The sequence below is a fragment of the Haemorhous mexicanus genome, chromosome 25, assembly GCF_027477595.1.
Source record: "Haemorhous mexicanus isolate bHaeMex1 chromosome 25, bHaeMex1.pri, whole genome shotgun sequence".
Classification (NCBI taxonomy): Eukaryota; Metazoa; Chordata; class Aves; order Passeriformes; family Fringillidae; genus Haemorhous; species Haemorhous mexicanus.
Window position 1 is genome coordinate 4,896,552 of NC_082365.1, and position 26,613 is coordinate 4,923,164.

Below are 26,613 nucleotides of genomic sequence, written 5' to 3' on the forward strand. Positions count from 1 at the left end.
AATTCAGAGGGAGGGGGTTTACATTTTCCATTTCAGGGGGGGCTCCTGCCTTCCTTAGCAGACACCTGGCTTTCCAAACCAAGACACTCTTCTACACCTGATCCTGGTGCTTCCCAAGAGGGTTTTGGCCCACCGGAGGTTCAGCCTCCCCCAGCTCCATTCTCCCACCTGCCATTCCTGTGTCTCCGTGGCCTGTTGGGAAGTTGGGTTGCCCATGGCCTTGCCCAGCAGCCTCAGCCCAGCCCGTGGAGCTCAGCCAGCCCTGCACTGGTTGGAGTTTGGGATGGGCTCCATCCCCTCCTGCATTCCCCCACCCCCACGGGGTCCTGGGCGGAAGGACCTTACCTGGCTCATGGATCACATCACTTTGTGCAGCTTCAGAGAGGTCTGGCCATTCCCCTGCCTCCAGGTTTGGGCTGGGGCCACAATTCCCAGCCTGCAGCCCCAGGGTCAGGCGTGGAGGGATTTTGTTCTCTCCCAAAGCAGAAGGAGGAAGGAAAGGGGCCTGTGGGGATCCATGCTCACTCTCTGAGGTCCCTCACTCCCTGAGCCACCCGTTTGCTCCTCCTGCCTAATTTTTTGCCCAGGGATCAGAGAGGAGCTGGTGGCAATTGGAATGATGATGGGAAGATGCTTTGTCCAGGCTGGAGCAGGGACCACATCCTGCTGGGGATCATCTCCAGACACTTCTGTCCCAACCACCCACAGCATCACTGCCCTGTCCCCACACCCCTCCCAAAGGGCTGGGCTGTTCCTGTCCCCTCGACCTGGGGGAACCCTGGGCAGGTGCTGAGCTCTGCTGAGGGGTTCCAAGCACTCCCTGTCCCTGACAGGACCCAGGGAATGCAGGGCTCAGCACACCTTGACCAACACCCCTGACAGGACCTGTGGGATGCAGGGCTCAGCACACCATGACAGGACCCGGGCCATGCAGGGCTCAGCACACCCTGACCAACAGCCCTAACAGGACCTGGGGCAGGCAGGGCTCAGCACACCCTGACCAACAGCCCTGACAGGACCTGTGGGATGCAGGGCTCAGCACACCATGGCAGGACTCAGGGGATGCAGGGCTCAGCACATCCTGACCAACAGCCCTGACAGGACCTGGGGCAAGCAGAGCTCAGCACACCCTGACCAGCACCTCTGACAGGACCCAAGGGATGCAGGGCTCAGCGCACCCTGACCAACAGCCCTGACAGGACCTGGGGCAGGCAGGGCTCAGCACACCCTGACCAACAGCCCCTCCCAGCCAGCCCTGGCACCCAGCCTGGGCCCTGTGGTCCATCCCTGCCCCCGGACTGGGGCTGGCACTGCTGGCAGCACCACGGGGCTCTCCCGAGGGCTCTGCAGCCCAGCAGGAAGCAAAGCTCCTGGAGAAAGGCTCTCTCCTCTCTCTGCAATTGTTCTTTGGCTCCCTGCCACCGCTCGCTCACATTTGGGAATGTTTTCTCTCCAGTCTCAGGGCTGCTCTTCAGTTCCAGACTGGTTTTACCCATCCCAGCTTCTTCCCACACCACCACTCCCAAATAAAGGACCTCGTGTTGTCAAAGATGGAGCCCCAAGATCTCCAGGGTCAGCTGCACCCCTCAGCTCCTGGCAGCGGTGATTGGAGCACCCAGGGTTGTGCCAGGTCCCTCCAAGGGCTCTGGGAGGGTACATCCCCAAAAGGGTGTGGAAGGTGAACCCTGGAGTCAGGGATGAGGTCAGGGTGGCCCACGCAGCTCAGCAGAACCATCCTGGTGCCAAGGGTGGCCCCAGGAGTTCTGGTGTGTCCTCCCCGCTGGCTGGGGTGGGCAGAGCATGGGGTGGCTCTGCAGGGCCTTCCTCCAGCCAGGGATGTCACAGGGATGTCACAGGGATGTCACAGGGATGTCACAGGGATGATTTTGCCCTGGGCTTTCCAGTGTGGGCTCCTCTCCAAGCCGTGTGGGAAAACAAGGAGCTCAGCCACAACATGGAATCTCAGAATCCCAGACTGGTTTGGGTGGGAAGGGATCTTAAAGCTCATCCAGTCCCAGCCCTGCCATGGCAGGGACACCTTCCACTGTCCCAGGCTCCTCCAAGCCTGTCCAGCCTGGCCTTGGGCACTGCCAGGGATCCAGGGGCAGCCACAGCTGCTCTGGGCACCCTGTGCCAGGGCCTCCCCACCCTCACAGGGAAGAATTCCTTCCCAAAATCAAACTTAATTTTCCCATTTTTGGCTTTAAGCCACTCCCCCTTGTCCTCTCACTCCAGTTCCTGATGAACTGTTCTCCTCTATCTTCCCTGTAGACCCTTCAGGCCCTGGAAGGGGCTGTGAGGTCTCCACACAACCTTCTCTTCTCCAGGCTGAACAGCCCCAACAATCCCACCCTGTCTCCCATCAGGGAGGTGCTCCAGTCCTTTACCAACCTCATGGCCTCTCCTCGACCTGCTCCAACAGTTCCACGTCCTTTTAAAGATGGGGCACCAGAGCTGGATGCAGCATTCCAGATGGGATCTCATGAGAGCAGAGCAGGAAGGAAGGATCCCAGCCAGGGACTGGTGGTGCTGGGGAAGCTGAGGGTCTCCAGTGTCAGCCCCAGCTCTGGGCAGCTGCACTGGAGGGTCCCCGAGGGCTCCTTTGCCTCCTCCATGCTGCAGTACCGGGGTGCCCAGGGCCAGCCCCAGGCCCTGGCTGTTGACGGCAGGTCCCATTCAGTGACAGTGCCAGGGCTGTCCCCCCTCCCTCGAGGTGATCCAGGCACCATCCAGGCTAAGCCATGGCCAAAATCCCCATTCCTACCTCCAGGGACACCAGGGGCTGGCACAGGACTCTGTGGGCACACAGAGGGCCGTGGAATTTTGCTTTAAACCTCAGCCCCAGCTCCTGCTCATGAATTTGACCCAGCTGCCTCCCCTGCAGACCCAACAGAGCTCCAAAAGCTCCTCCTTTCCCACCAGATAAAGGTCTCGTTCTCCATGAGAGCCAGAGGCAGGAGGCAGGAGGCAGGAGGGGTAGGGGAGCTGACTCAGCTCATGGATGACTTTATTGGAACTCTACACGTTGGACAGGCATGCGCACAGGACAGACGGAGACAGGAGTAGTATTGCCTTGGTCACAGAGATATGGAACAGCGTTGGAAGGACCCTGACCCCTCCAGGGATCCCCACACCTCAGTCTCCTATTGCTTCCCATCCCCATCCCTGCACCCCAACCTCCCTCTGGGCCCCCTCCTGTGCCCCTGGGCTCAGCACCCGTGGGAGGGGGAGATGGTGGCACCCAGAGTGGAGCCTGTGGAACCCTGGAGGGGCACCCAGAGTGGAGCCTTTGTCACTCCGGAGGGGCACCCAGAGTGGAGTTTTTGTCACCCTGGAGGGGAACCCAGAGTGGAGCTTTTGTCACCCTGGAGGGGCACCCAGAGTGGAGCCTGTGGCACCCTGGAGAGGCACCCAGAGTGGAGCCTTTGTCACTCTGGAGGGGCACCCAGAGTGGAGTTTTTGTCACCCTGGAGGGGAACCCAGAGTGGAGCTTTTGTCACCCTGGAGGGGCACCCAGAGTGGAGTTTTTGTCACCCTGGAGGGGAACCCAGAGTGGAGCCTGTGGCACCCTGGAGGGGCACCCAGAGTGGAGCCTGTGGCACCCTGGAGGGGCACCCAGAGTGGAGCTTTTGTCACCCTGGAGGGGCACCCAGAGTGGAGTTTTTGTCACCCTGGAGGGGCACCCAGAGTGGAGCCTGTGGCACCCTGGAGTGCCTGGGGGAGGCTCCCAGTGTCCGTGTGACGATGGAGGGGTCAGGGCACGGGCGCAGCCACGGGCAGAGATGTCCTGGTGAGCAGCTGGATCTCCAGAGGTGGAGGGTGAGGTGCAGCCAGAAGCAGGGGCAAGGGGAGGGGGCAGCCCAGGGGGTGCAGGGGCAGCGTGGCCTGGCAGGGCTGGCACCAGGAAGGGGAGTGGGACTGTCCCCAACCTCCCCCCAGCCCTGCTGCTCTGCGGCACCTCTCGGGGGGACCCAGCTGCCAACTCCCTCCCCCCTCCGGGATGGAGCTGGAGCTCTGGGGAGAGAAAGCTCCTTGGGAAGAGCAGCCCTGGAGGAGTGCATGTCCCAGCCTTGGGGAGAGCATCCCTGGGCTTTGGGGAGGACATCCCTCAGCCCTGGGGAGAGCACCTCCCTCGGGAAGAGCATCCCTTGGAGAGCATCCCTGGAGGAATGCATGTCCCAGCCTGAGGGAAAGCATTCCTGGGCTTTGGGGAGAGCATCCCTGGGGGAATGCATCCTTTAGCCTCAGGAAGAGCATCCCCTGGCCCCAGGGAGAGCCTCCTTCCACCTTGGGGAAGGCATGCCCTGGGGAGGGCACTGCCTGCATCCAGCTGGGGCTCAGGAGAAGGTGACCACCTCACCCTGGGGGTAACTGGAAGCGAGGGTGTCCTGGCAGGAATCTGCAATTAAAGACATAAACATTAAACAGAGTATTAGAGATTTGCTTCCATGAGCTGAGTGGGGAGAAATGGGAGAGGGAGAGGGACCCTGAGCTTCCAGGGGACCCCAACTTAGTAGGATGGAGAAAACAGAGTAACCACAAAGTAAAGTGGCCTTTTTCAGAGGGATGAAGTGCTGCTGTTGCATCTGTAAGTCGGGGGGAAATGGTTTTAAAAAGCCTCAGGATGGTGGCAGAGATGGAGACTTGGGAAATGATTCTCCTTGAGAAAGCATGCATGGAATCAGGGTGATTTTGAGTGTATAAATGAAAAGCAGGGGGAAAAGCATCACCCTCACCACACCCCTCTCAACCCTCTCCTCCCAGAAAGCTGCTCTTGCCCAAAACTTCCCAAGCCAACCCCAAACCAGATGTCCCAAAGCCAAGCCTGGTGCATTAATCTCTCAGTGTTTTTTCTTCTCCCTCTCTCCCTCCCATTTGTAATCATTGAATTAATTATCATTGATTGGAGCTCTGAGTCACCCCCCCGCCTCTCCCCATGTGCCAGGGCCCAGTTTCCAGGCAAGGGGCTGTCAGGCAGGGAGGCAGTGCCTGATCCACCTGATAAGCCATGGAATTTTGCTTTAAACCTCAGCCCCAGCTCCTGCTCATGAGTTTGACCCAGCTGCCTCCCCTGCAGGCCCAACACAGCTCCAAAAACTCCTCCTTTCCCACAAAAGAAAGGTCTCCTTCTCCATGGAGCATCACTGCACAGCGTGGGTGAGCAATGCCCAGGCATGGAGGCTTTTCAAACCTCACATCCCATAAAACCCCCAGGGATTAAAGGAGCTGAGCTGGCCCACCTCCAAAGACAAAACAGCCTGGGGACCCAACAACATCCCCCTGCAGCAATTTGGGGACCAGCAGGGCCCACACATTCAGCAGCTGCTGAAAAATACCCCGGCTCTTGGTTCAGTCACTCCTGCAAGCAGCTAAAAGCTCTTGGCAGGGTTTGTGTCCTGCTAGAAACATTCCCCATCAGGTCGATTGATTTACCAGGGGCACGACTTGGCTTTTAACTCCCATCTCCTCCTCCCTGTTCAAAGCCATTTTGTGTGTGAGCTCGAGACCTGCTGCCCACAGCCTCCAGGGACCTGCCTTGGAAAGCAGCTTCCCAGCCTAGGAAAAAAAATTAGCACGACTAAAAATAAATAACAACAGCCCAGATTCTTATTTTTTGGTCCCCCAGACAAAGGCACCATGAGCAAACAGCCCTCCTGTCCTGGCTTATGGGTACCAGCTCTGTTCCACTCTCACCCTCATGGCCCCTCAGTGATGTGCAGCCCTTTCTTCAGGGCTGTTTTGGGGTGCAGATCTGCCACCATCCTCCACAGAGTGCTGCCCTGAGCATGGCAGGCTGCTTGGCACAGCCTGGCACAACTCAGCTCCAAATACCCTCAGGTTTGCTGTGCTGCTCCAAGAGCCACTCCCCCAGATTTCCCCTCATGGGGAGCTCACCCAGTCCTGCCCTCCCGCTTTGAGCATCTCCTCAAACTGCCTGAAGTGCTGCTGTGGGGGCTGCCAGCTGTGCCAGCTGTGCCAGCTGTGCCAGCACAATGTCTGCGTGGGTCTCACTCTGCTCTGCTCTGGCACAGCAGCCCTGAGGAGGAGGATTTGGGGGTGTTGGGGGATGAGCAGCTCAACATTCCCCAGCCTCGTGTGGACCCAGAACCCCCCAGCTGATCCCCCAGCCTGGGCAGGAGGGCAGGGGGGGTTCCCTGCTCAGGTGAGACCCCACCTGCAGAGCTGCCCCAGACCTGGCTCCAGCATCAGGAGGACTTGGAGCTCCTCTGCTCTGGAGCCAGGCTGGAAGAGCTGGGGGTGCTCACCTGGAGAGGAGAAGGCTCCAGAGAGATCTTCGAGCCCCTTCCAGAGCCTAAAAAAGGGGGTCCAGGAGAGTTGGAAAGGGACTGGGGACAAGGGCCTGGTAGGACAGGATGAGAGGGAATGGCTTCCCACTGCCAGAGGGCAGGGTTAGATGGGACAGTGGGAAGGAATTGTTCCCTGTGATTGTGGTGAGTCCCTGGCACAGGGTGCCCAGAGCAGCTGGGGCTGCCCCTGCATCCCTGGCAGTGCCCAAGGCCAGGCTGGACAGGGCTGGGAGCAACCTGGGACAGTAGAAGCTGTCCCTGGCCACGGCAGGGGCTGGACTGGGATGGAATTTAAACTCCCTTCCTACCCAAAGAATTCCCTGACTCTGTGATTACTTTTTCACATCCACCAGGACACATCCCCTGCCCCTGCCTGTCCCACACAGGAGGAAGTGTGACCCTCTTCCCAGGAGCTCCCAGCTCCTTTCTGAGCCCCCGTTTACCTTTTCTGGGGGTAAAACGTTGGGCTCGGTTGCCCGGGCGGAGGTAAGGAAGTAACAGACTGGGAGCTGGGAGGCTCCTATTTATAAGCTCCTCTGCATCCTATTTTGCATCTGCCTCTGCTCTCCCTGTTCCTCGTCAGCACGGGCAAGCCATGGGGTTGCTATTTATTTTCTGTTTTTCTTTATTGTCATCAAATAAGCAGTGAGGATTTTTCCTGGCAGAGCTGGGGAAGCCAGGAACAGGCTCCTTCTGGGTAGAGCAATTACTCTCTTGACATTTTCACCTCCTGCCCGGCTGCCTGACAGGCCTTTCTATTTCCTCAGCTCTCTCAGGCATCTCCCAAGAAACAGAGCAGTTGTTGCAACAATAAAAATTAATACCTTGCAAGCAAGCTGGGATCATGGTGCAGCCTCCACACAGTGCTGGACTGCGAGTCTTCCAGGAGGAAAAGAGAAGGAAGGAGCAGAGGCTGGAGCAGGGAGCTGCTCCCAAATCCCCCTGAGCCAAAGGCTGCTCGGGTTTGCTCCTTGCTCAGGGGTGGGTGGTCACAGGAGTTGGTGACAGATCCTTGTCACAAAGTGCTGATCCATGTCCCAAAGTGGGCAAAGGAATGCGAGGACCCCACCAGGGCAGCCCGGTGTCACCCAGCACCTCTGCAGTGTTCCAGGCCAGGCTGGACAGGGCTTGGAGCAGCCTGGTCTGGAGGAAGCTGTCCCTGCCCAGGGCCCTTCCAACCCAACCATTCCATGGCTCCATCACCTCTGGGCCCGTTCCCACTGCTGAGCATCACACGTGTGCCCATGCTGGGGAGAGGGACACAGGGCACTGGAGCTCTGTGGGGTCCCACCCTGCCGGGCACCCCACTGTCCCTGGGAGGGTGGGCAGGCCCTGGCACAGGTGCCCAGAGCAGCTGTGGCTGCCCCTGGATCCCTGGCAGTACCCAAGGCCAGGCTGGACAGGGCTTGGAGCAGCCTGGGACAGTGGAAGGTGTCCGTGCCATGGCAGGGGCTGGACTGGGATGGAATTTAAGGTCCCTTCCTACCCAAAGAATTCCCTGCCTCTGTGATTACTTTTTCACAGCCACCAGAACACATTCCCTGCTCCACAGATGAGGGACACATTCCCATAACACACCCAATGCTCATCCCTGGATTCCTGCTCAATCCCATTGCCCTGCCAGGAACAAAACCCAGCACTTCCATCCCATCCCATCCCATCCCATCCCATCCCATCCCATCCCATCCCATCCCATCCCATCCCATCCCATCCCATCCCATCCCATCCCATCCCATCCCATCCCATCCCATCCCATCCCATCCCATCCCATCCCATCCCCAGGTCTCCTTTCCATGCTGCCATGCCCCCACAGTCACTGCACACCCCTAGATGTTATTTTTTTTTAAGCCATTTTAGGGCTTGGGCAGGGGCAGTTGCACTCCTGTGGATTTATGCAGTTTCTTGGGAATAAATCCAACAGCTTGGCTTTGTCTCGGTGCCTTTGGCCTGGTCTGGAACGTGAGCTCCCAGCAGATCCCTGAACACAGATAAGTCCTGCGAGGATATTCAGGGGAAGTATCGTATATTCCTGCTCTATTCTTATCCTCTTCTCCAGGCTGCCAATTTTGGCCACTGTTTGAGATAAAAACCTGGGCTCCGGGGATATTTAGAGGTCTGCTCTGATCCACTACAGCTCCTCTTCTAATCTTACCCAGGGATTAACCTGTGCTAACTCGCCCCCAAAACCAACCCAGACCCCACCTAAAAATAACAACAAGCTGTTTTCTCCCTCTGCATCCCCCAAATCCTGCTCAGGAGAAGGCGGGGAGGAAGAGGGACAAGATGCGATGGGTTTTTCAGCAGTTTGGTGCCTCCCACTGAAATCCCTCCATCTCCCTTTCAGGGCTGGGCTGTTTTAGAGGAGCTTTTTGCACATTAGTCATCCCTTCTCCGGGGTTGCATAACGCCCCAGCTAAAAATTGCATCCTGCCAGATCCATGGCAGCTCCTGCCCAACCCTCCTGGCTCTGGTGGGGATGAGATTTTGGGGGTCCACCAAGGGTTTTCTACCCCAAGCAACCCCTCTGGCATTGGGATGAGCTGGTCTGGGAGCTGAGGGGGCAAAGGCAAGGATGGGATCTGCTGGGATCTATGGTTTAATCCTCTACCTCCAAGAGACTCAAACCCCAAACTCTGAGCACCTTGATCTGATTCTTCTGCAGAAATAGGGTTTTGTACCTGGCTCATCCCCAAAGTCAGCTCACCACCTTGCATAAATCATCTGTGATCCAAAGCCCACCGAAGCCATGGAGGGTGGTCTTGCCTCTGGCAGGGGCTGGGGATATTGCAGCTCCTCCTGCTTCCAGAGGGAATGATGAGCCAGAGAAGCACCTGCATGGTGCTGCTGCTTCCAGCCCTTTGACCAGTTCATGGAATTTTGGGGGATTCATGAACCTGCCCTGTTACCCCTCCATCTGCTATGGGATAGATACACAGCTGCAGAAACCCAAGGAATGCAGCTGCACCCAACACACCCCCAGGTGCTGCTTGCTGAGGGGTGGCTCAGCACCAGAGCCCAGGATGGCACATCCTGAGCACAGGATGGATGCAGCTCATCCCAGCTCCTCCCCAAATCCACAACTGTTCTGCCTCCAGCAGCACCTCCTGTCATCCATCCCCAAGATCCAGCCCAAGGCACCAAATTCTTTCACCTCTTTTGTGCTTCTCTTTGACTCCTGCACAGCTGGGACAGGGGAGGGAGGGAGGGAGGGAGGGAGGAAGTGGCGGAAGGAAGTGGCGGAAGGAAGGAAGGAAGGAAGTGGCGGAAGGAAGGAAGTGGCGGAAGGAAGGAAGTGGCGGAAGGAAGGAAGTGGCGGAAGGAAGGAAGTGGCGGAAGGAAGGAAGTGGCGGAAGGAAGGAAGTGGCGGAAGGAAGGAAGGAAGGAAGGAAGGAAGGAAGGAAGGAAGGAAGTGGCGGAAGGAAGGAAGTGGCGGAAGGAAGGAAGGAAGGAAGGAAGTGGCGGAAGGAAGTGGCGGAAGGAAGGAAGGAAGTGGCGGAAGGAAGGAAGGAAGGAAGTGGCGGAAGGAAGGAAGTGGCGGAAGGAAGTGGCGGAAGGAAGTGGCGGAAGGAAGTGGCGGAAGGAAGGAAGGAAGGAAGGAAGGAAGGAAGGAAGGAAGGAAGGAAGGAAGGAAGGAAGGAAGGAAGGAAGGAAGGAAGGAAGGAAGGAAGGAAGGAAGGAAGGAAGGAAGGAAGGAAGGAAGGAAGGAAGGAAGGAAGGAAGGAAGTGGCGGAAGGAAGGAAGTGGCGGAAGGAAGGAAGTGGCGGAAGGAAGGAAGTGGCGGAAGGAAGGAAGGAAGGAAGGAAGTGGCGGAAGGAAGGAAGGAAGGAAGGAAGTGGCGGAAGGAAGTGGCGGAAGGAAGTGGCGGAAGGAAGTGGCGGAAGGAAGGAAGGAAGGAAGGAAGGAAGGAAGGAAGGAAGGAAGGAAGGAAGGAAGGAAGGAAGGAAGGAAGGAAGGAAGGAAGGAAGGAAGGAAGGAAGGAAGGAAGGAAGGAAGGAAGGAAGGAAGGAAGGAAGGAAGAATAAGGATAAACTCAGAGGGGCCTGCTTTGGATATGTGCTGTCTGCTCCTCCTGGCAGCTCCTTCTCCACACCGAGGGAAACGGAGGCACGGGAAACCTCAGGTGGAGCAGGAGGGTCCTGGCTGTGGGATCTGCCAAAATCCATCCCAGCTTCTATCAGGTGCAGGGACCATGGAATCACAGAATCCTTAAAGTTGGAAAAGAGCTCCAATATCATCAAGTCCAACCTCACCATTCCATTTGGCCATGATGGAGGGGAAGGGTCTGACCCCAGAAAAGCTCTTGGGGCTCTTTGCTTTTCAAACACATCCAAATCTAAGCTCTCCTCCCCAGAAAAGTCCCTGGGCTCCAGCCCTGACTTGCTCAGAGTGAGGGAAGAGACCCAGAGAGCACCGAGGGGGATTTGAGAGCATGGCTGGACACCTCAAACCAGCCCCTTGCAGCCATCCAAGGCCCAAACCCCTCCAGGGAGGCTGAGCTGGACAGAACTGAAACGAGCCAGAGACTGAAGGGTTTGTTCTAGTTCAGGAAGATACCTGAGATCATCCAAAATCATCCCACAAACCAATACAGGGGAGAAAAACCAGCAGTGCCACAGGGAGTTTGACTCTCCTGCCTCACCCTCCCAGGGTGGGGAGAGCCTGGCTCAAACCCAGCTCCCATCCCCATGGGAATGTTCTGGAATCACCACCTCACATGCATCCCAAGCAAGGATTCATCCCCCATCTATTTAGGCATCATTTTGCCTCAAATCTCTTTCTGCCCCACTATTCCACACCAGCAGCAGCTTTGCCAGGGACCTTTATTCCTCTTACCACCACTTCCCAGCCCTTCATGGGAGTGTCCATAGCTATTATCCCAGCCTCTGTGTGCTCCCTGAACCCTCTCCCAGGGCCCTTCAGGCTCCACAGGATCTCAAGGCTGGTTTCCAAGGCCTTCAGGCTCATCCTGAGGTTGGAAGGAGAAGCAGACACAATGTGGGAAAGAACAAGTAGGATTTAGGCAGAAAGAGGCACAAAACAAGAGGGGAACCACTGCTGGGCAGGGAATAGAGGTTTATTCATCTGTTGCCTCCAGAAACTTGAGGCTGGTTTTAAAAAAACCAAACAAAATAAAACCTAAAAATATATGAATTCAGCCATTCCTAGCACAATGAGATATAATTTCATGAGTCAACTTGTCCTCCTTGTGTTTCCACCATCCTTTAGCCCAACACAAACGGCCCACAGGAGGGAGGGCTCGACACCAGAGGGAATTGCAGGGTTTATTTAGGATGAATAAGGTTTCAAGGAGGGGAAAAGCACCCCAACACCTCCTCCAGGGACCGTCCATCCACATGGACACCAGACAAGCTCAGCGGAGACGTGATGGGGGAGCTGGAGGGGGTCAGAACCAACTCCTGGGGGATGGAGATGTCCCAGTGGGGCTGCTTGGCGTGGTGGGGACCAGAGGGACCCGCGGGGCATGGCAAGGTCCTTTAGAGGATGGAGGGGACGGGGGAGCAGGGGTGCTGCAGGGAGCAGGGGGAGCTGCAGCGGGAGGCCAGCGGAGCCCGGCGCGCCGCTCCGTCTATGCTGCTCAGGCTCCGTGACTTTCCACAGCCTCGGGGAAGAAAACAGACAGGTTAGAGCCCTGCAGCCTCCTGCCCAAGGCTGGGGAGGCTGGCAGCACCGGGCTGAGCCCCACACCCCGAGCAACCCCTTAAAAAAATTCAGGAAAGGATTTTTGGGGACAAGCAGAGCTTCCCACGCCCTTCGTGGAGCAGCGCCGGCCAAATCCAGGGCTTGGAGTCATCAATGAGAGACCAAATTGCTCTTGGAGGGTGTTGGGTTTTGTTTCCCAAATTGCTCTGAATGAGGAATGAGTCTGGGGATTTTGTGGGCTGAAGCAGACGGGGAAAAGCAGCAGAACTCAAACAAATATGGGAATTGGAAGGAGTGATTCCCCCAGCTCTGGTTTTTACACCCCTGTAGCAGCAGGCTGCTGCTGACACCTTTCTGTGTGCAAAGGAGCAGGTAGACATGCTCATTCTTTTCCATAAGAAATTGCATTAAAGAGCAAATATGTCTGTTTCTTTAAGCATGGGGACCCTTCACACTCCCCCAAAGAGCCAGGAATTTCTCCAGCTTTAATTGAACAGGCAACAGCCAGAGGAAATATTCTCGTGGGTCAAAAGCCACTTTTCTTGCTGAAAAGACACAAAGTCTTTTCACTGAAAATTGGATTTTTAGATCCACAAAGCACGACTGCTAAGGATGAGTCTGTTCCCTGGATCTGCTGCCAAAACATGGAAAATTAATGATGCTCCCAGCTACGATGAGCCCAATGTCCCTGCGCCTGGGCCTTCCCTGAGAGCACCTGGCTGAGCAAACCCAGCCAAGCCTGAGCCTTCCCAAGGCAGCAGCAAGATCCAGGGAAAGCAAAGACCAGGGAAGCAGCCTTTGTGTGGGGGGAGCAGAGGGAGGCAGCTCCTGACAGCAGAAAAACAAGGTGATGGATGGCTCCTTCAGCAGTGCCAGGCTTGGAATCCCTCCCTGTGTCCCAGCCCAGGAGTTCGTGGCACATCTTTGGGCTCTGCTTTGCTGCTGCTGGTTTGGGCTTGGGTCAGGGATCAAGACTCACAGCAGAGCCATGAGTTCACCCAAGGGGTGCTGAGACAGGAGCATCACCTGGGAAAGGCTCCAGAGCACCACCTCTGCTAATCTGGGGCTTGTCCCCTCTTTATGGTTTTCCCCAGGCCCAGCAGGGATTCTGCAACTCCTCCCCACCCCTCAGCCCCCTGAGGACACTCAGCTCCTCCAGCTGGGAGGCAGAGGCAGGTCCAGGGGACAGAGGGACCTGCCTAAACCTGTTGCTGACTCCAGCAAAGCTTTCCCTCCCCGCAGTGGAAGTGGGAACAGCAGCAGGTCTGAGCAGAAGAGCAATTTCCTTATTTACTTCTTGGCACGGATCCACCCAGCCAGCAAGGGAAGCGAGCACAGCCCTGAGCTGGGGGGAGCTGGGAGTTTCCCACCCACAGCAGCTGATGCAAAGACCACCCTGCTCCCCACAACACTCCCAAGACCTCATTTTTCCTTCCCCTTGCTCTTTTCCCCGGGTGTGCTGAGGCTCTTGGGGGAGCTCACGCGTTCCCTGCTGCCCTGAGCCGTGTGTGGGAAGCAGCTGTGCTGAAATCCAAGCGGTCCCTGAAAGCCTGGGGCAACCCCAGCACCCAAACAGCCCCACAGCAGTGAGGTGTTATGGGGTTGGGGTTTGCTGGGAGCTGCCAGCAGGGCAGGGCCCTGCTGATGGGGTTTATGGGGTTTATGGGGTGGGCTTTGCCTCTGACTCTGAACTCTGAACAGAAAAGGTGCAAACAGGCACAGAAACGGGGTCAAAATCCCATTGCTCACTCTGACTAAGTCTCAAGCATCACATTTTAGGACAGAACTTCATAGAGATGTTTGATTTGCCCAGGGACCCTCTGCAATGGACCTCCAGGGGCAAACCTGCCCTGAGCCCAACACTTCATTCTCCCCATCAATTTATCCCAAGCCACACTTGCAGGAGCACCTGGGAAGGAGCTCAAGACTCAGTCCCTCAAGGCTGTCCTGGTCTCCCACCACACCCAGGGCCAGATAAAGCCACAACTGGACAAGGAGGGTGTGGTCTGCTAATTGCCACAGCTGATTAACAGAGGTGGTCCCAGTAACTCGCCCTGGGGCTACCCAGAGTCCTTAGGATCCATTTAGGAACTTTAGGAAGGGCTTGCTGCCAATGAAAGAGCACTGGGTGACCCTGGGAGCTCCTCCCGGGCCATGGCACTGCTCCCTGCAGCTCTGAGTGCTCACACAGGCACGGGCTGGAGCTGTGCCAGAGGAAATGGGGTAGAGCAGGGAGGCAGCAAAGCCCAGGAGCGTGCTGCTGCTGGGGACAGAGGCCTGGCACTCAGCTCCTGGGGGGCTGGGGACAGAGCCCTGGCACTCAGCTCCTGAGGGGTTGGGGACAGAGGCCTGGCACTCAGCTCCTGAGGGGTTGGGGACAGAGTCCTGGCACTCAGCTCCTGAGGGGCTGGGGACAGAGGCCTGGCACTCAGCTCCTGGGGGGCTGGGGACAGAGGCCTGGCACTCAGCTCCTGAGGGGTTGGGGACAGAGGCCTGGTACTCAGCTCCTGAGGGGTTGGGGACAGAGGCCTGGCACTCAGCTCCTGAGGGGCTGGGGACAGAGGCCTGGCACTCAGCTCCTGAGGGGTTGGGGACAGAGGCCTGGTACTCAGCTCCTGAGGGGTTGGGGACAGAGGCCTGGCACTCAGCTCCTGAGGGGCTGGGGACAGAAGCCTGGCGCTCAGCTCCTGAGGGGTCATGTCCCTGTGCAGATGTGGGCTGGAGCTCGGTGTCCCCCAGCCAGACAACTCCAGGCGATGCTCCCGTGAGCATTCCCAGCTTGCTCCCATCCTGCATGCTCAGGCCATGTGGGAGTCACAGCCCTGCACTGACACCAGCAGTGCAAATCAGCTGCACCATGCTCTGCAGAGCCAAGAATTGCTGCTGTGCCATGCTGATGTGCTGATAAAGGAGGTGGAGTTCTTTAAGAGACACACAGATATGGCGTTGGGGTCATGGGTTAGTGGCCAGGTGCTGGGGGAAGGTTGGACTCGTAGAGCTCTTTTCCAGCCCAAGTGATTCCATGGTTCCACCCTAACCAGTCTCACTGGCTGGATTCACCCTGCCTCCATGTTCCTCCATCCGAGCAGAGGGCAGGGCTCTTGTGCCAAGGCAGCCCCATGGCAAGGTGTCTGCAGCCAGCAGGAGATGTTTTTGGGAAGTGCTGAGCAGGACCCCAGTGCTGAGGGGAGATAAAGGCTCTGAAGCCATCCCTGGCAGCCAGGGAGCAGAGCAATAGCACTGCAGGCAGCCACAGGAGCAAGAAACACTTTCCACACAGGAACCCACAGCAATGCAGCCCAATCTGCTCCAGGCTCAGGTCCAAGGGCAGGAGCAGCTCCTCTCTCTGAGCTGCCCCAACAAGACCAACCCTGGAGTTGGGGTTAAGCCACGATGGATGCCAAGATCTGCAGCTCATTCCCAAACCAGCTCCCTCTCCTGATTTCCACAGCTTGCACAGACACCAGTACCTGTCCCAGGATCTGACAGATGGCCATCAGAGAGTCGGGCTCAGAACCAAGCTCATCTCAATTTGCAGGGCTGCCAACATCCCAGTACCAGAACAAACAGCCTCAGCAGGAGATAAATCAGGACCAAGGCAAGAGGCGCCTCTGTGGCTCCCAGCGGATTTTGGCTGGAGGCTGCTTCACCCCCTGGTCATCTCTGGTCACCCAGAGCATTTCACAAGGCCAGCCCTGGCCTCCCAGGACAGCCAGGACAACCCAAGCAGGACATGGGCACTGAGGTTCCCCTTCCCAAAAGGTCTCAAGCACCTCTGGAGCCCCTCTGGACAGCAGATCCAGCCTTCTCCAGGTGCAACATCATTCCAGCAACAAGGGGATGAGTGACCCGTGCACACCTTCTGTTTGGAAGTGTAAAAGGCACTCTGAAATTTGCAGGGAAGACACCAGAACACCCCAAGAAGCATCACCACAGTGCCCTTTCAAAGAGCTGCTGTGCCACCGCACCAAGACAGAACTGAGATGGCATTTGGGAGTGAGTAAAAGCAGCTCTAGATCCTCAACTCTTAGAGCTGCTCCACTTCTCCTAGCTTCAGTGGGACCAGATTCAAACTCTTCAGCTGAAGCCTGGCTTCAGCATTTCCTGAGAAGAAAATCAGCTCTGGCTTTCATCTGTCTCCTCCATCCCTCCAGTTCAACATTCCCCCTCCCAGTCTGGAGCGGGACTAAACCTCTCTCCCCTCTCCACATTAACAGGACCAACTTGACAGGAAAAGGCATTTCCAGGGAAAAAACATCAGGCATTTCAAGCAGATATTTGATGGTAGCCCAAGGATGAGCAAAGCTTTTTCTCGTTGTCCTCTTTCTGAGGCTGAGCAGCAATGCCAAAGGGAATCCTTGATTTCCCAGGAGGAAACAACCAACTTGCTTCTACTACTGATAAATGTGATGGCACCCAAACACCTCCCTGCGTCCCATCCAGTCTGTGCCATCAAAAGTAACAAACCCTTGGGGCTCTCCAAAGCACCAACAGGTCCTGGGGAGCAGCTCAGAGATGCAGCACATCATCCCTGCTCCTGCCTGGTCCCAGCTCCCTGTGAGCAACGGGCAGCACTTGGTACCAGGGAGGTAGAAGTAGGTCAGCTCTGCAGCTACAGCATCCCACGCCAGCCTGGACACACAAAACACTGCACAACTGGGAAACTGAGCTGTGCCTTAAGAGTTGTCCCAGCAATCCAGGGTGCAGCTGGATTTTGGGGCTGGATTTACCCTCTCTGCGGCTGGAGTACTGAGGGATGGGCAAAGGAGCAGAGAACTCTGGGACCAGGTTGAGGAAGATTTTGTTTTGTCATGGGAAGAAGAGTTTTGTGTTTTCCTGACTCATCTCCCCCTCAGTTTCCCATGGAAAACCTCAACACTTAGCACAGCTCCTGTTCCAAGCCCAGAGGAGCCTTTCTGGCAGCCCAGAGCTGCTGGCAAGGCAGCACTGACACATCTCAGCTCCCCACGCTCGAACCCACCCAAAGGCACCGGAGGGGAGAGCAGGGGAAAAGCCTCAGGATTTTTTTTTTTCCCTACAGAAAACCTTTTGGTCATGTTCAGTCACAACCTCGCCACGTCCCCAGGAGAGATATCCCACTCACACCATCCAGAGATGAGGGGCTGAAGCCAAGGGAGAAGAGCTGCAGGGGCAGAGGTTGGAGCACTGTGCCCCCAGGGAGGGCAGTGCAGCCAGCACGGGGTCACAGACCCCAAATGGGAGTCACAGACCCCAAACAGGGTTCACAGGCCCCAAATGGGAGTCACAGACCCCAAATAGGGGTCACAGACCCCAAATGGGAGTCACAGACCCTAAATGGGGGTCACAGACCTCAAACGGGGGTCACAGACCCCAAACAGGGGTCACAAACCTCAAATGGAGTCACAGGCCCCAAATGAGAATCACAGACCCCAAATAGGGGTCACAGACCCCAAATGGGAGTCACAGACCCTAAATGGGGGTCACAGACCTCAAACGGGGGTCACAGACCTCAAACGGGGGTCACAGACCCCAAATGGAGTCACAGGCCCCAAATGAGAATCACAGACCCCAAATGGGGGTCACAGACCCCAAAGAGGGCTCACAGACCCCAAATGGGGGTCACAGACCCCAAAGAGGGCTCACAGACCCCAGACAGGGGTCACAGACCCCAAATGGGAGTCATAGACCCCAAATGGGAGTCACAGACCCCAGATGGGGGTGACTGGGGAGGAGAACCCTGGGGAGGAGAACACAAAATGTGGAGCCAGCATGGAGAGAGGCGTTGGATGGAGGTGAAGCAGATGGAGAGGCAGGAGGATGTGGATTTGGGGAGCAGAGGACAGCCAGGCAGGTGGATGGAGATGAACCAACTTTGGGTCAGCCCAACACAACTGCACTCAACCTCCACCTGTCCCTCCCCAGCCAGGTCCTGCCCACACCTCCAGCCGTACCTTTCTGGATGCCTCCATCTGCTGCACAGGAGAAGTCCCCCGTGGCCAGCAGGAAGCACGTGGAGGATTTCTTGTTCTTGTCCCGGGTGCTGGAGCGCCGCATCGGCCGCTTCTCCTCGTCCATCGGGGACAGCGGCTGCTCCTCATCCGACAGCACCACGTTGGCCTCCCCGTTCTGCTTGGAGTCTGCAGGGAGGTGCCAGAGACCCATCAGCAGCTGGCACACCCACAGCAGGAACTGCTCAGGGTGGCCAGGAGGGGCTGGTCAGAGCGTGCAAGAAGCAGAAGAGGAGCTGCAGGTGGCTCAGAGCAACACCAGCCAGTTCAGGTGCTGATCCCAGCCTGGACACACTCATTTAGAGCAGCCAGGGGAGCAGGACAAACACAGATATGATTCCAAGCAGCTCTAGTCCTGCTGAGGGTTATAAAACCTGCATGAAGCCAAAGCTGGGGATGAAACACCCCAGGTTTTTGAGATCCACCCACCTAATTGGAGGGAATTAGCTCTCCAAAATTCACACTGCTGAGGAACGGGCTGCTCGGGGGGTGGGAAGTGCTAATTTATGTCCCCTGGCTCCCTGGTTCCTTGGCTGAGAGGATGCTCTGCCACGTGAGGGCCTGGCCTGGGCTCCTGGCTCTGACTACTCCCTGCTGCCAGGGCTCCCGGGGCAGATGGGATTCACAGGCATGTGGAAAAAGGAGATTTATAAAGGGAAAGAGCTGTTTGGGGCACCCAGAGCTCCCTGTTTCCTCAGCAGGGGAAGCCCCACCACTGTTAAACACCTCAGTGTTGGTGCAGGACACAACCCCACCGTGGTGGCTCCTGTTCCAGAACGCCAGAGGTGCCACTGGCAGCAAACCAAGACAAAGGGGTAGAGCAGCCACCATGGCCAGCACTGACAGTGGGGCTGGGCTCGCACAGACCCCCAAAGGTAGCCAAGGGATAGTCCCCACAGCTGCCCACAGCTGGGGCCGTGCCTTCTCCTGAACCCAGGGAAAGGATCACCACTCTCCCAAACTTCAGCTCAGTGCATGAGGCAAAAAAAAAGAGAAATGTCCAGGGACTGGTTTTGCAGAGGATTTGGAGCAGCAGCGCAGGGATACTGTCTACCAGCAGATGGAATGAGGAGGTGGGGTCAAGCCCCAGGGAATGTCTCTGGATTTATCAATTTTGGTGAAGGTTACCCTGATTTATGGTGGGAGAAAGCAAAGGAAAAATCTGTGCCAAGGGCATGACCAGGCTAACATGAGAGTAGGGTGAGTGGCCTTACCTCTGTCACTGTGAGGGAGGGGTGGCTTAGGCAGGGACACCTTGAAAACCACCACAGTGCCTTGATCTGTGCCATCAGGAGGGAAGGAAATGGCTTTTGGGCCAGCAGGTGGCCTTTCCCCCTGCCTGGATGGGGGATTCAACCTGCAGTGCTCCACCAGCATGGAGCAACACCCTCACACCTGAGGGGCCCCACCCAGAGCTGGGGGCCACTCCTGCGCCATTCCCAGGGACACAGGGACCAAACAAATAGCCCTGAGGGCTCCTGGATGTCTCCCCTCCCTCAGCCCCACCTTTTTGGTCTCACCTGACCGTTTCCTCTCAGTTGCCCCCTCCTCTACTGCCAGTGGGCAGGTGTCACTCTGGGTGCTGTTCCGGGGCGAGTTCTCCTCGGATTTGCCGTAGGTGGGTGAGTCCAGTGGGGCTGGACGGGGTATATGCTTTTTCTTCTTCTTTGGCAGCTTCTGCTTGGCCATGGCCAAGGAATAGTACATCCCAAAGTTATTGACGATGACGGGCACGGGCATGGCGATGGTCAGCACCCCGGCCAGGGCGCACAGGGCACCCACCACCATCCCCGACCAGGTCTTGGGGTACATGTCACCATAGCCCAGTGTGGTCATGGTGACCACGGCCCACCAGAAGCCGATGGGGATGTTCTTAAAGTGAGTGTGGTCACTCCCGGTGGGGTCGGACGTCTTGGCTCCGATCCGCTCAGCGTAGTAGATCATGGTGGCGAAAATCAAGACCCCCAAGGCGAGGAAGATGATGAGGAGCAGGAATTCGTTGGTGCTGGCCCGCAGAGTGTGGCCCAGCACCCGCAGACCCACAAAGTGCCGCGTCAGCTTGAAGATCCGCAGGATGCGGACGAAGCGCACCACCCGCAGGAAACCCAGCACGTCCCGGGCGGCTTTGGAGGACAGGCCACTGAGACCCACCTCCAGGTAGAAGGGCAAGATGGCCACGAAGTCAATGATGTTGAGCAGGTTTTTAATGAAGAGAAGCTTATCTGGGCAGCAGATGATGCGAACCAGGAACTCAAGGGTGAACCACAGCACGCAGACCCCTTCGATGTAGGTGAGGATGGGCTCCGTCTCCACTTTGTGGGTCAGCAGCACCGTCGTGGTGTTGCCGACCACCAGGGTCTCCGTCACGTTGACATCAATGTTGAAGGCCTCGTGTGTCTCCAGGCAGAAGGTTGTGATGGAGACCAGGATGAAGAAAAGCGAGGCGAAAGCAACCACCTGTGAAAGTCAAAGTTACAGGGGCCGTGAGCTGATGTGGGGCAACCTGTTCTGTTTGGAGAGGTCAAAACACTCCAAATGCTGCCACCCACTGCCCCAAAACTAAGGGGGAAGAACGAGGAGGGATCCCTGGACCTCTCCCATGAGTTGACAGCAAACCTCAGTGCCTGGGGCCATCAGTCCAGGACCTTTCTCCAAGTGCTCTGATCTGTACAGGACAAGGTGTGCTGGGCTCCAGCTGTGCCTGGAGATGTGCCAGGAATGGCAGTGGTGGGGGTGAGGGGGAACTGGGACAGCCTGGGACTGGAGCAATCTTCCAATGGGAGCAGACATGAAAAGGGAATTTTGACAGGACAAATTCAAAGGGCTTTCCCCCACATTCATCACAAACCCTTCCAGATGCCAGGTTCACACTGTTCACAGCCATGAGCTTTGGGGTCTGGATGTGTCAGAGACATCATTCACCCCCTCCCTGAGGGTCAGTGGTGGATGATGTGCCCGCAGAAGGTCCAGGACTGCAAGGGCAGGATGAGGGGAGGAGCAGGCAGAGCTCAGCCTCCCGCTGATGCCTGGACCAGGTGACACCGAGATGTTCCCATTTCTCCACTCTCCCCAAGCAGGGAGATGTCCCCTCCATGTCATCTCCTCCTCCCTTCTCTTCACCTCACATGTGGGTGAGGAGGGGCCAGCAGCACGCACTGGAAGTCACAGGCTGTGTCACAAAGTTTGCCCTTGTGCTCCCATCAATCCTGCTCAGCTCCCTCCCTCCCTCACAGCGAGCCCATTACCTGGAGAATCTGTTTCCAAAAGCCACCCCCCCCCCCCCCCAATAAAAAGAAAAGCTTCAGAGCAGAAAAGCTCTTGTTCTACCTCCCTGCAGCACAACAGCACGGTGGTTTCAGCTTCCCCGGAGCAGGTCCTGCTGCAGCCCCTCTGCTGCACCTGCACCGAGCAGGACTTTGTGACCTTTTGCTGTCAGAGCCACCCAAGCGGCCGCTCCTGGCGGAGCAGCACCGTGAGTCTGCTCCAGGCGACAGCCCGCATCCTCGGCCGGAGTGAATCAGCAGCAGAGACAGCCTGAGTCACGCCGGAGGAACACCCGACCCCGACAGCGGCGGCGCCCTGCCGGCAGCCCCGAGCCTGCCTGGACCGTCCTTGCGGGCTGTCCCCAAGGGCAGACCCGCGTGGGTCTGCCACGGAGAGCACCAGCCCTGCAGGAGTTTGGTGTGAAGTTTAAATCTGGCGGTAAGTGATGGAGAAACCTCTGGAAGATGGTTCTCCTGCCCCAGTGGGAGACACCTGCTCGGGGGTGGAGTGAGATGCTCTCACCCCTCAGTCAGACCCCTCTGGACCACACATGGGGATTTGGCTCTGAAGGCTGACCTGTCGTGTGCAATTTGGGAAACAAATCCAACAAAACTGTGATCTTAAAGCAAGGCCAGCTTAAGCAGACAAGTGTCTCTACACAGTGGTGGCACTGCCAAAATAATTTGCTTTTCAGCTGAGGGCTGAGTCACGTTCCTGAGCTTCCCTGTATAGGGAATCTTGGGAAAACCTGAAGAGTAAAAATTTAGACATAAAGCAAAGTAGAAAGAAAAAAAAAACACCCAGGAAGGGAGGGAGACCATGCAAACACTTGAGTAATGAAGCAGCCCTGCTGCTGGGTGTGAGGTGAGACCTGATTTAGACCAAGGAGCAAAATCAGCCTTTAAAAATAGAAGTTGGATTCACAGCCAGTGCCAACCATCGTGTCCCCCCAGAGTGCTGCTCCAGTTCTGTGTCTGACCCAAGATGTCTCACCTCAGCCTCAGTCTCTGCTCCAAACTCAAGTCCTTTTCCAAAACTCTCTTTAAAATAAAATAAACTCTATGTATAAACCCAGTACTACCAATTCACACCAAACAAGTCCTCCAGAACCTGCTGATATTCTACACAATATTGACCTGCACTCAACAGCTTGCCATAGGTGTCACCAAAAAATCCATGACCCTGCAGAGGGTCACCAGGCTGAAAGTCCCTATGACAGTGAGGTCAGGACTCTCCAGCCTGGGCTGCAAAGGGAAAAACCAACAAGGAACTGCATGTAAGGAGAGTTTGGACATGGAGGTAAAATCCCAGCCAGGGCAGTTTCCCAGAGGGAGGAGAAGTGCCAGGCTCCAGCTGGGACAGCCGTTGCACCAGGGACCAAACATTCCCAGAGTGAGGAGCCAGGGACCCCACGGCCATTGATGGTGCACAGAGGAGAGACTGAAACATGGGAGACATTTCCAGCCACACGCTCACACTGCTGCCAGCTCAGGAGGAGAAGTGCTGGAGGGAGGGAAAGATGGAGATAACGAGGAGCCAACTGAGTCAGGGCCTGAGGGGCTGCTCCATGGAGAGGAGGAGCGAAGGCTGACCAGAGAAATTCAGCTCTGGAGACTCTTAGTCACAGCTGCCACACAGAGTGGGAGAGAGCTTTCATGGACAGCCTGGGACTGCTGCTTCCCAAGGTTTGGCATCCAGCTGTTCAGCTGCTCCAGCACATTCCCTGCAGCCAGCAGCGCCCCTGGGGCTCTGGCAAGAAAGGGGGAGACCCCAAAATTGGGCATCAAAGACATACCAACCACTGCAAACCTCACCCACCACCACAGCCAGGGCAGCACCAGGAATGTTGTACCCACACAAATCCTGCAGCATCCTGGTGCTGGATGGTGACTCCATCCAGGAACTGGCTGCACTCAGGAATTTGGGCTGGTTGCCTTGCTCTTTGCCTCAGTTTCCCCTCTCGCCAGCACGGTTCTCCTAAGCTATGGTAAAACTACACTGATATTTTTTCCTGTTGCCTCTGGAAGTTGATTGTTCCCATGGCACTGCTGAGCTGAACATTTATGTAGAGCAGTGAGAAGGAAGCAGGGAGATCCCAGTGCAAACTGGTCCCACTCCAGCCCCAGCTGGGCCTCAATCACCACCATCTCTGCTCCCTCCAGTACATTCCTCCTGCTAAAGCCTTTCCAGGATCAGCTCAGCACACAGGAAAAGCAGAACCAAATAACACCAGGGGGAAAAAACGGAGCTGAATTATTGTGCCTGGGTTTATTTTTAATTTTGTTTAATTTTTTATTTGGAGCTTTACACCACTCTGAGCATCTCTCCAAGGTGAAGAGCCCTCAGAGATGGGCAGAGGAGGGGGTACCCTTTTAAAATGGGTTCAGCTCTTGCTGCCCGAGCATTCTCTGCATTTGTGTGTTGCTCTAACGTTTGCTGCAAAAACACCTCCTTGCCAAACTGACCCCTGCCCCGCGTGCTGCTCGTGGGTGTGAAATGCCTGCAGAATTTCTTACCATTGATGGAGTTTTTTTACACCTCTAAATGCATCCAGAATTCATCTCCATCCCAACTGCCTGCCTGGGTGTGTGTGGCAGCTTTATAGGCTGGGCGTGCCAGGGGCTGGGTGGGTATTGGGGGGTCGGGGCAGAGCTTTGGAGATGATCTACGAGGAGCTGGGAGAGGAGACACATGCGCAGAGCAGCGCCTGAGCGCCAGGCTGGGAGCCTGCAGACACGCTGGGTTTTGGGGGACACGTCCTGGGCATGTTGGTGCCCGTGAGGAGGGACAGCCTGGGTGCCCAGGGAAGGTGGGGGGTCTGGGCTTTGGGGGACACATCCTGGGCACGTTTGTGCCCTTGAGGAGGGACAGCCTGTGTGCCCAGGGAGGGTGGGGGGGTCTCTGTCGTGTGGATGAGCTCACGTGTGCACACACACGGTGCTAGGGCCATGTGTGGTGACGGGGCTGCGGCACCCTGGTGGGGTGGAGAGGTGTCAGCGGTGCCTGATGGGCTCCATGAGCCATGGGGGTGGCCCCAGTGGGGACAGCAGGCAGGGGGTGCAGGGGCACGGGTTGTCCTCTGGGGCTGTGGGCCCTACACGTGAGGAGCATGAGCTGCTTGGGGACAGCCATGAGGATCCTGTCAGTGCAGGACCTGACCCCCCGCCCTGACTTCCACTCCACACCTGGGCTGTTAAATGTGGGTTTTGGCATCATGCAGCCCAGCAAGAGGAACCCAAACATCCTATCCTAGAGCAGCCTGAAACTCTGCCAGGAGTCAGCCCTGCCAAGGACAATCCCTCATCTCCGTGTGCCCAGGAGGTGCCCAGGGAGCGCTTGAGGGTGCAAAGGGGGCAGGGATTGCGCTTGGCCCCAGTTTCAGCCCAGATGAGATGCGTTGGGAGGTGATTGGGAGACAATGGAAGAGGTGTCCTGTAGGATGGGACACGGCTCACGTGCCCCAGAGTAGAAGGACAGTTATGGGAGGGCCTCGTGTAACCCACCAGGAAAGTCAGGCTTGCCCTCAGGAATGGGGAGGTGACAACACAGCCCCAGCACAGCCCCATCCATCCCACCTCCCCTCCGGCACGTTTCAGGAGCTTACCCGTGCTGCCTTGGACGAGTAGGGATCCTCAAAGAGCGCCCACATCTTGGGCTGCCAGTTCCGGCAGCAGCCACCCCCTCCGGCCGCCCCTGCCGCCCCTGGGGGCCTGTCATCCATGCCCAGGCGCTGCAGGGCCATCTCCCTACCCCCTTCCTCTTCAGCCTCCTCTCCAGCAGCCCCTCCGCCAGGCTCGGGACTCTCAAAGATGTCCAGGGCCTCCTCGGCGTCGCGGTGCTGGCGGTAGGTCATCCAGCAGCAGGGCTCCACGTCGGTCTCGTCGATGCCCCAGTAGGTGAGCTCCTCCTCGAAGAGGGGCCCGCAGATGTCCGCGGGGCAGTGCAGCTTCCCGGTGCGGTAGTAGTTGAGCACGTAGGAGAAGATCCCGGGGTGCCGGTCGAAGAAGAACTCGTTGCTTTTGCCATCAAAGTCAAAGTTGCTCTGGGCGTCGGGGTCGGCCAGCCAGGCCAGGCGGGTGCCTGGCAGAGTCCGCAGGGTGCTCTTGTAGGTCTCATGCCGGGTGCCACCCACATTGATGGTGATCTTGTCCGACTCTTCCCCTTTGCCCATCTCTTCCTTCAGGCATGTTTTGGAGGGTGGTTTGTTCCCAGACTTGCGTCCACGGTAGGAGGAGACACACACCGAGCTGATCATAGATTTCGGTGGATGGGAGATGCCCACAACGTGCACCCTTCCTCCGGGCGAGGAGCTGGGGCTCGGCCAAGGCGGGAGGGGAGGACAGAGATGGGACTGGGGAGGGGAGAAGGGGGGGCTCAGCCTTGGCTCTGGCCTCGGGGGCAGCAAGCTGGAGCCGCGCCGGACACCGCTGGCTGCCGGGGGACAGCAGGGGAGGCTGCAACCTCCACCCCCTCCAAAGCCACCCCCCCAAAATAAAACCGCCCTAAACCGGGAGCCAGCCCAGCCCCGCCGGGCAGCAACAAGTGCGGGATGGAGGGGGCCAGCGGCGGGCGGGGGGGTGCGGCAGCCGGGGGGAATGCGGGCCCGGCCGGGAGGATGCTGGGGAAGGGCTGGGGGGATGGCGAGCCCGGCCGGGCGGTGTGTCCCCCCCCTCCCGATACCTGCAACGCCAGGCGCGGGGGGGCCCCACCGCCCGCCCCTCCCGCTCCGGCGGCTCTGCGCTCCCTCCGCCCCCCCGGGCAAGGCTCGGGGAGGAGGCGGCGGCCGGGGGGCTCTTCCCCGGTTGCCGGCGGAGAGAAGGGGGGATAGAAGCGCCCTCTCGGCCTCCCCTCCCGCTCTCCCTCCCCGGGGGTCCCCGTTCACGCGTGGCCGTGCCGGGGGGGCCTGTTGCGCCCCAGCGGTACCTCCCCGCGGGGCTCAGCGGGGAGCGGCTGCGGGGCTCGGCGGGGCTTTTATAGGGCTGGGAGCGAGCGGTGGGGTTACGGGAACCGGCGCCGCCCCGCCGGGGTGCCGGGGACCCCCCGCCCCAGCTCCCAGCTCTGCAGCGCGCCCCGGTGCCCCCCCGCCGCTGCCCTCCCTCCCATCCCCACATCCATCCCTCCCCTCCATCCTCCCATCCCTCCATCCATCCCTTCATCCCCTCCACCCCCAGCCCAACCCTCCGCCTACCCCCGGGTCCCCCGCACCCCCCGGCACTGGCTCACCTCCCCGCGGGGCCCGACGTGCCGGTGAGGGTCTCGGGGGGTCGGTGTCAGCGAGGAGTGAACCCCGGACACCCCAGCTTCTCTTCGCGCCGGAGGGGAAATGCAGCCCAGAGCTGCCTGCGGATCTGGAGCCAGCTCTTGGCAGAGGCTCCCGCAGATCCCATCCC

The 26,613-nt window shown here is 57.8% G+C and overlaps 1 protein-coding gene across 2 annotated transcripts; it reads right to left on the reverse strand.

Moving 5' to 3' along the window:
- Window positions 1-3,458: 3,458 nt before the first annotated feature.
- KCNC4 (potassium voltage-gated channel subfamily C member 4) lies at window positions 3,459-25,619 on the reverse strand. Of its 2 annotated transcripts, none has more exons than XM_059867876.1 (4): window positions 24,828-25,619; window positions 19,480-20,416; window positions 17,903-18,088; window positions 3,459-4,399 (listed from the first exon to the last, which is right to left on the reverse strand). In XM_059867876.1, the coding sequence occupies exons 1-4, from the start codon at window positions 25,476-25,478 to the stop codon at window positions 4,338-4,340; spliced, it is 1,836 nt and encodes a 611-aa protein (XP_059723859.1). In that variant the 5' UTR covers window positions 25,479-25,619; the 3' UTR covers window positions 3,459-4,337. The 2 variants fall into 2 exon arrangements, with proteins under 2 accessions (XP_059723859.1, XP_059723860.1); XM_059867877.1 differs by lacking the exon at window positions 3,459-4,399 and adding an exon at window positions 11,367-11,928 and having other exon boundaries at window positions 24,828-25,574.
- Window positions 25,620-26,613: the final 994 nt, after the last annotated feature.

Bases quoted from the DNA above. Each gene is read 5' to 3' on its own strand.
- KCNC4 (XM_059867877.1), bottom strand. From the start codon at position 25,478: ATGATCAGCTCGGTGTGTGTCTCCTCCTACCGTGGACGCAAGTCTGGG. The intron at 20,417-24,827 runs GTAAGCTCCTGA...TGACTTTCACAG, and splicing joins ACTCGTCCAAGGCAGCACGG to GTGGTTGCTTTCGCCTCGCT. The intron at 11,929-17,902 runs GTACGGCTGGAG...TTCTTCCCCGAG, and splicing joins AGATGGAGGCATCCAGAAAG to GCTGTGGAAAGTCACGGAGC.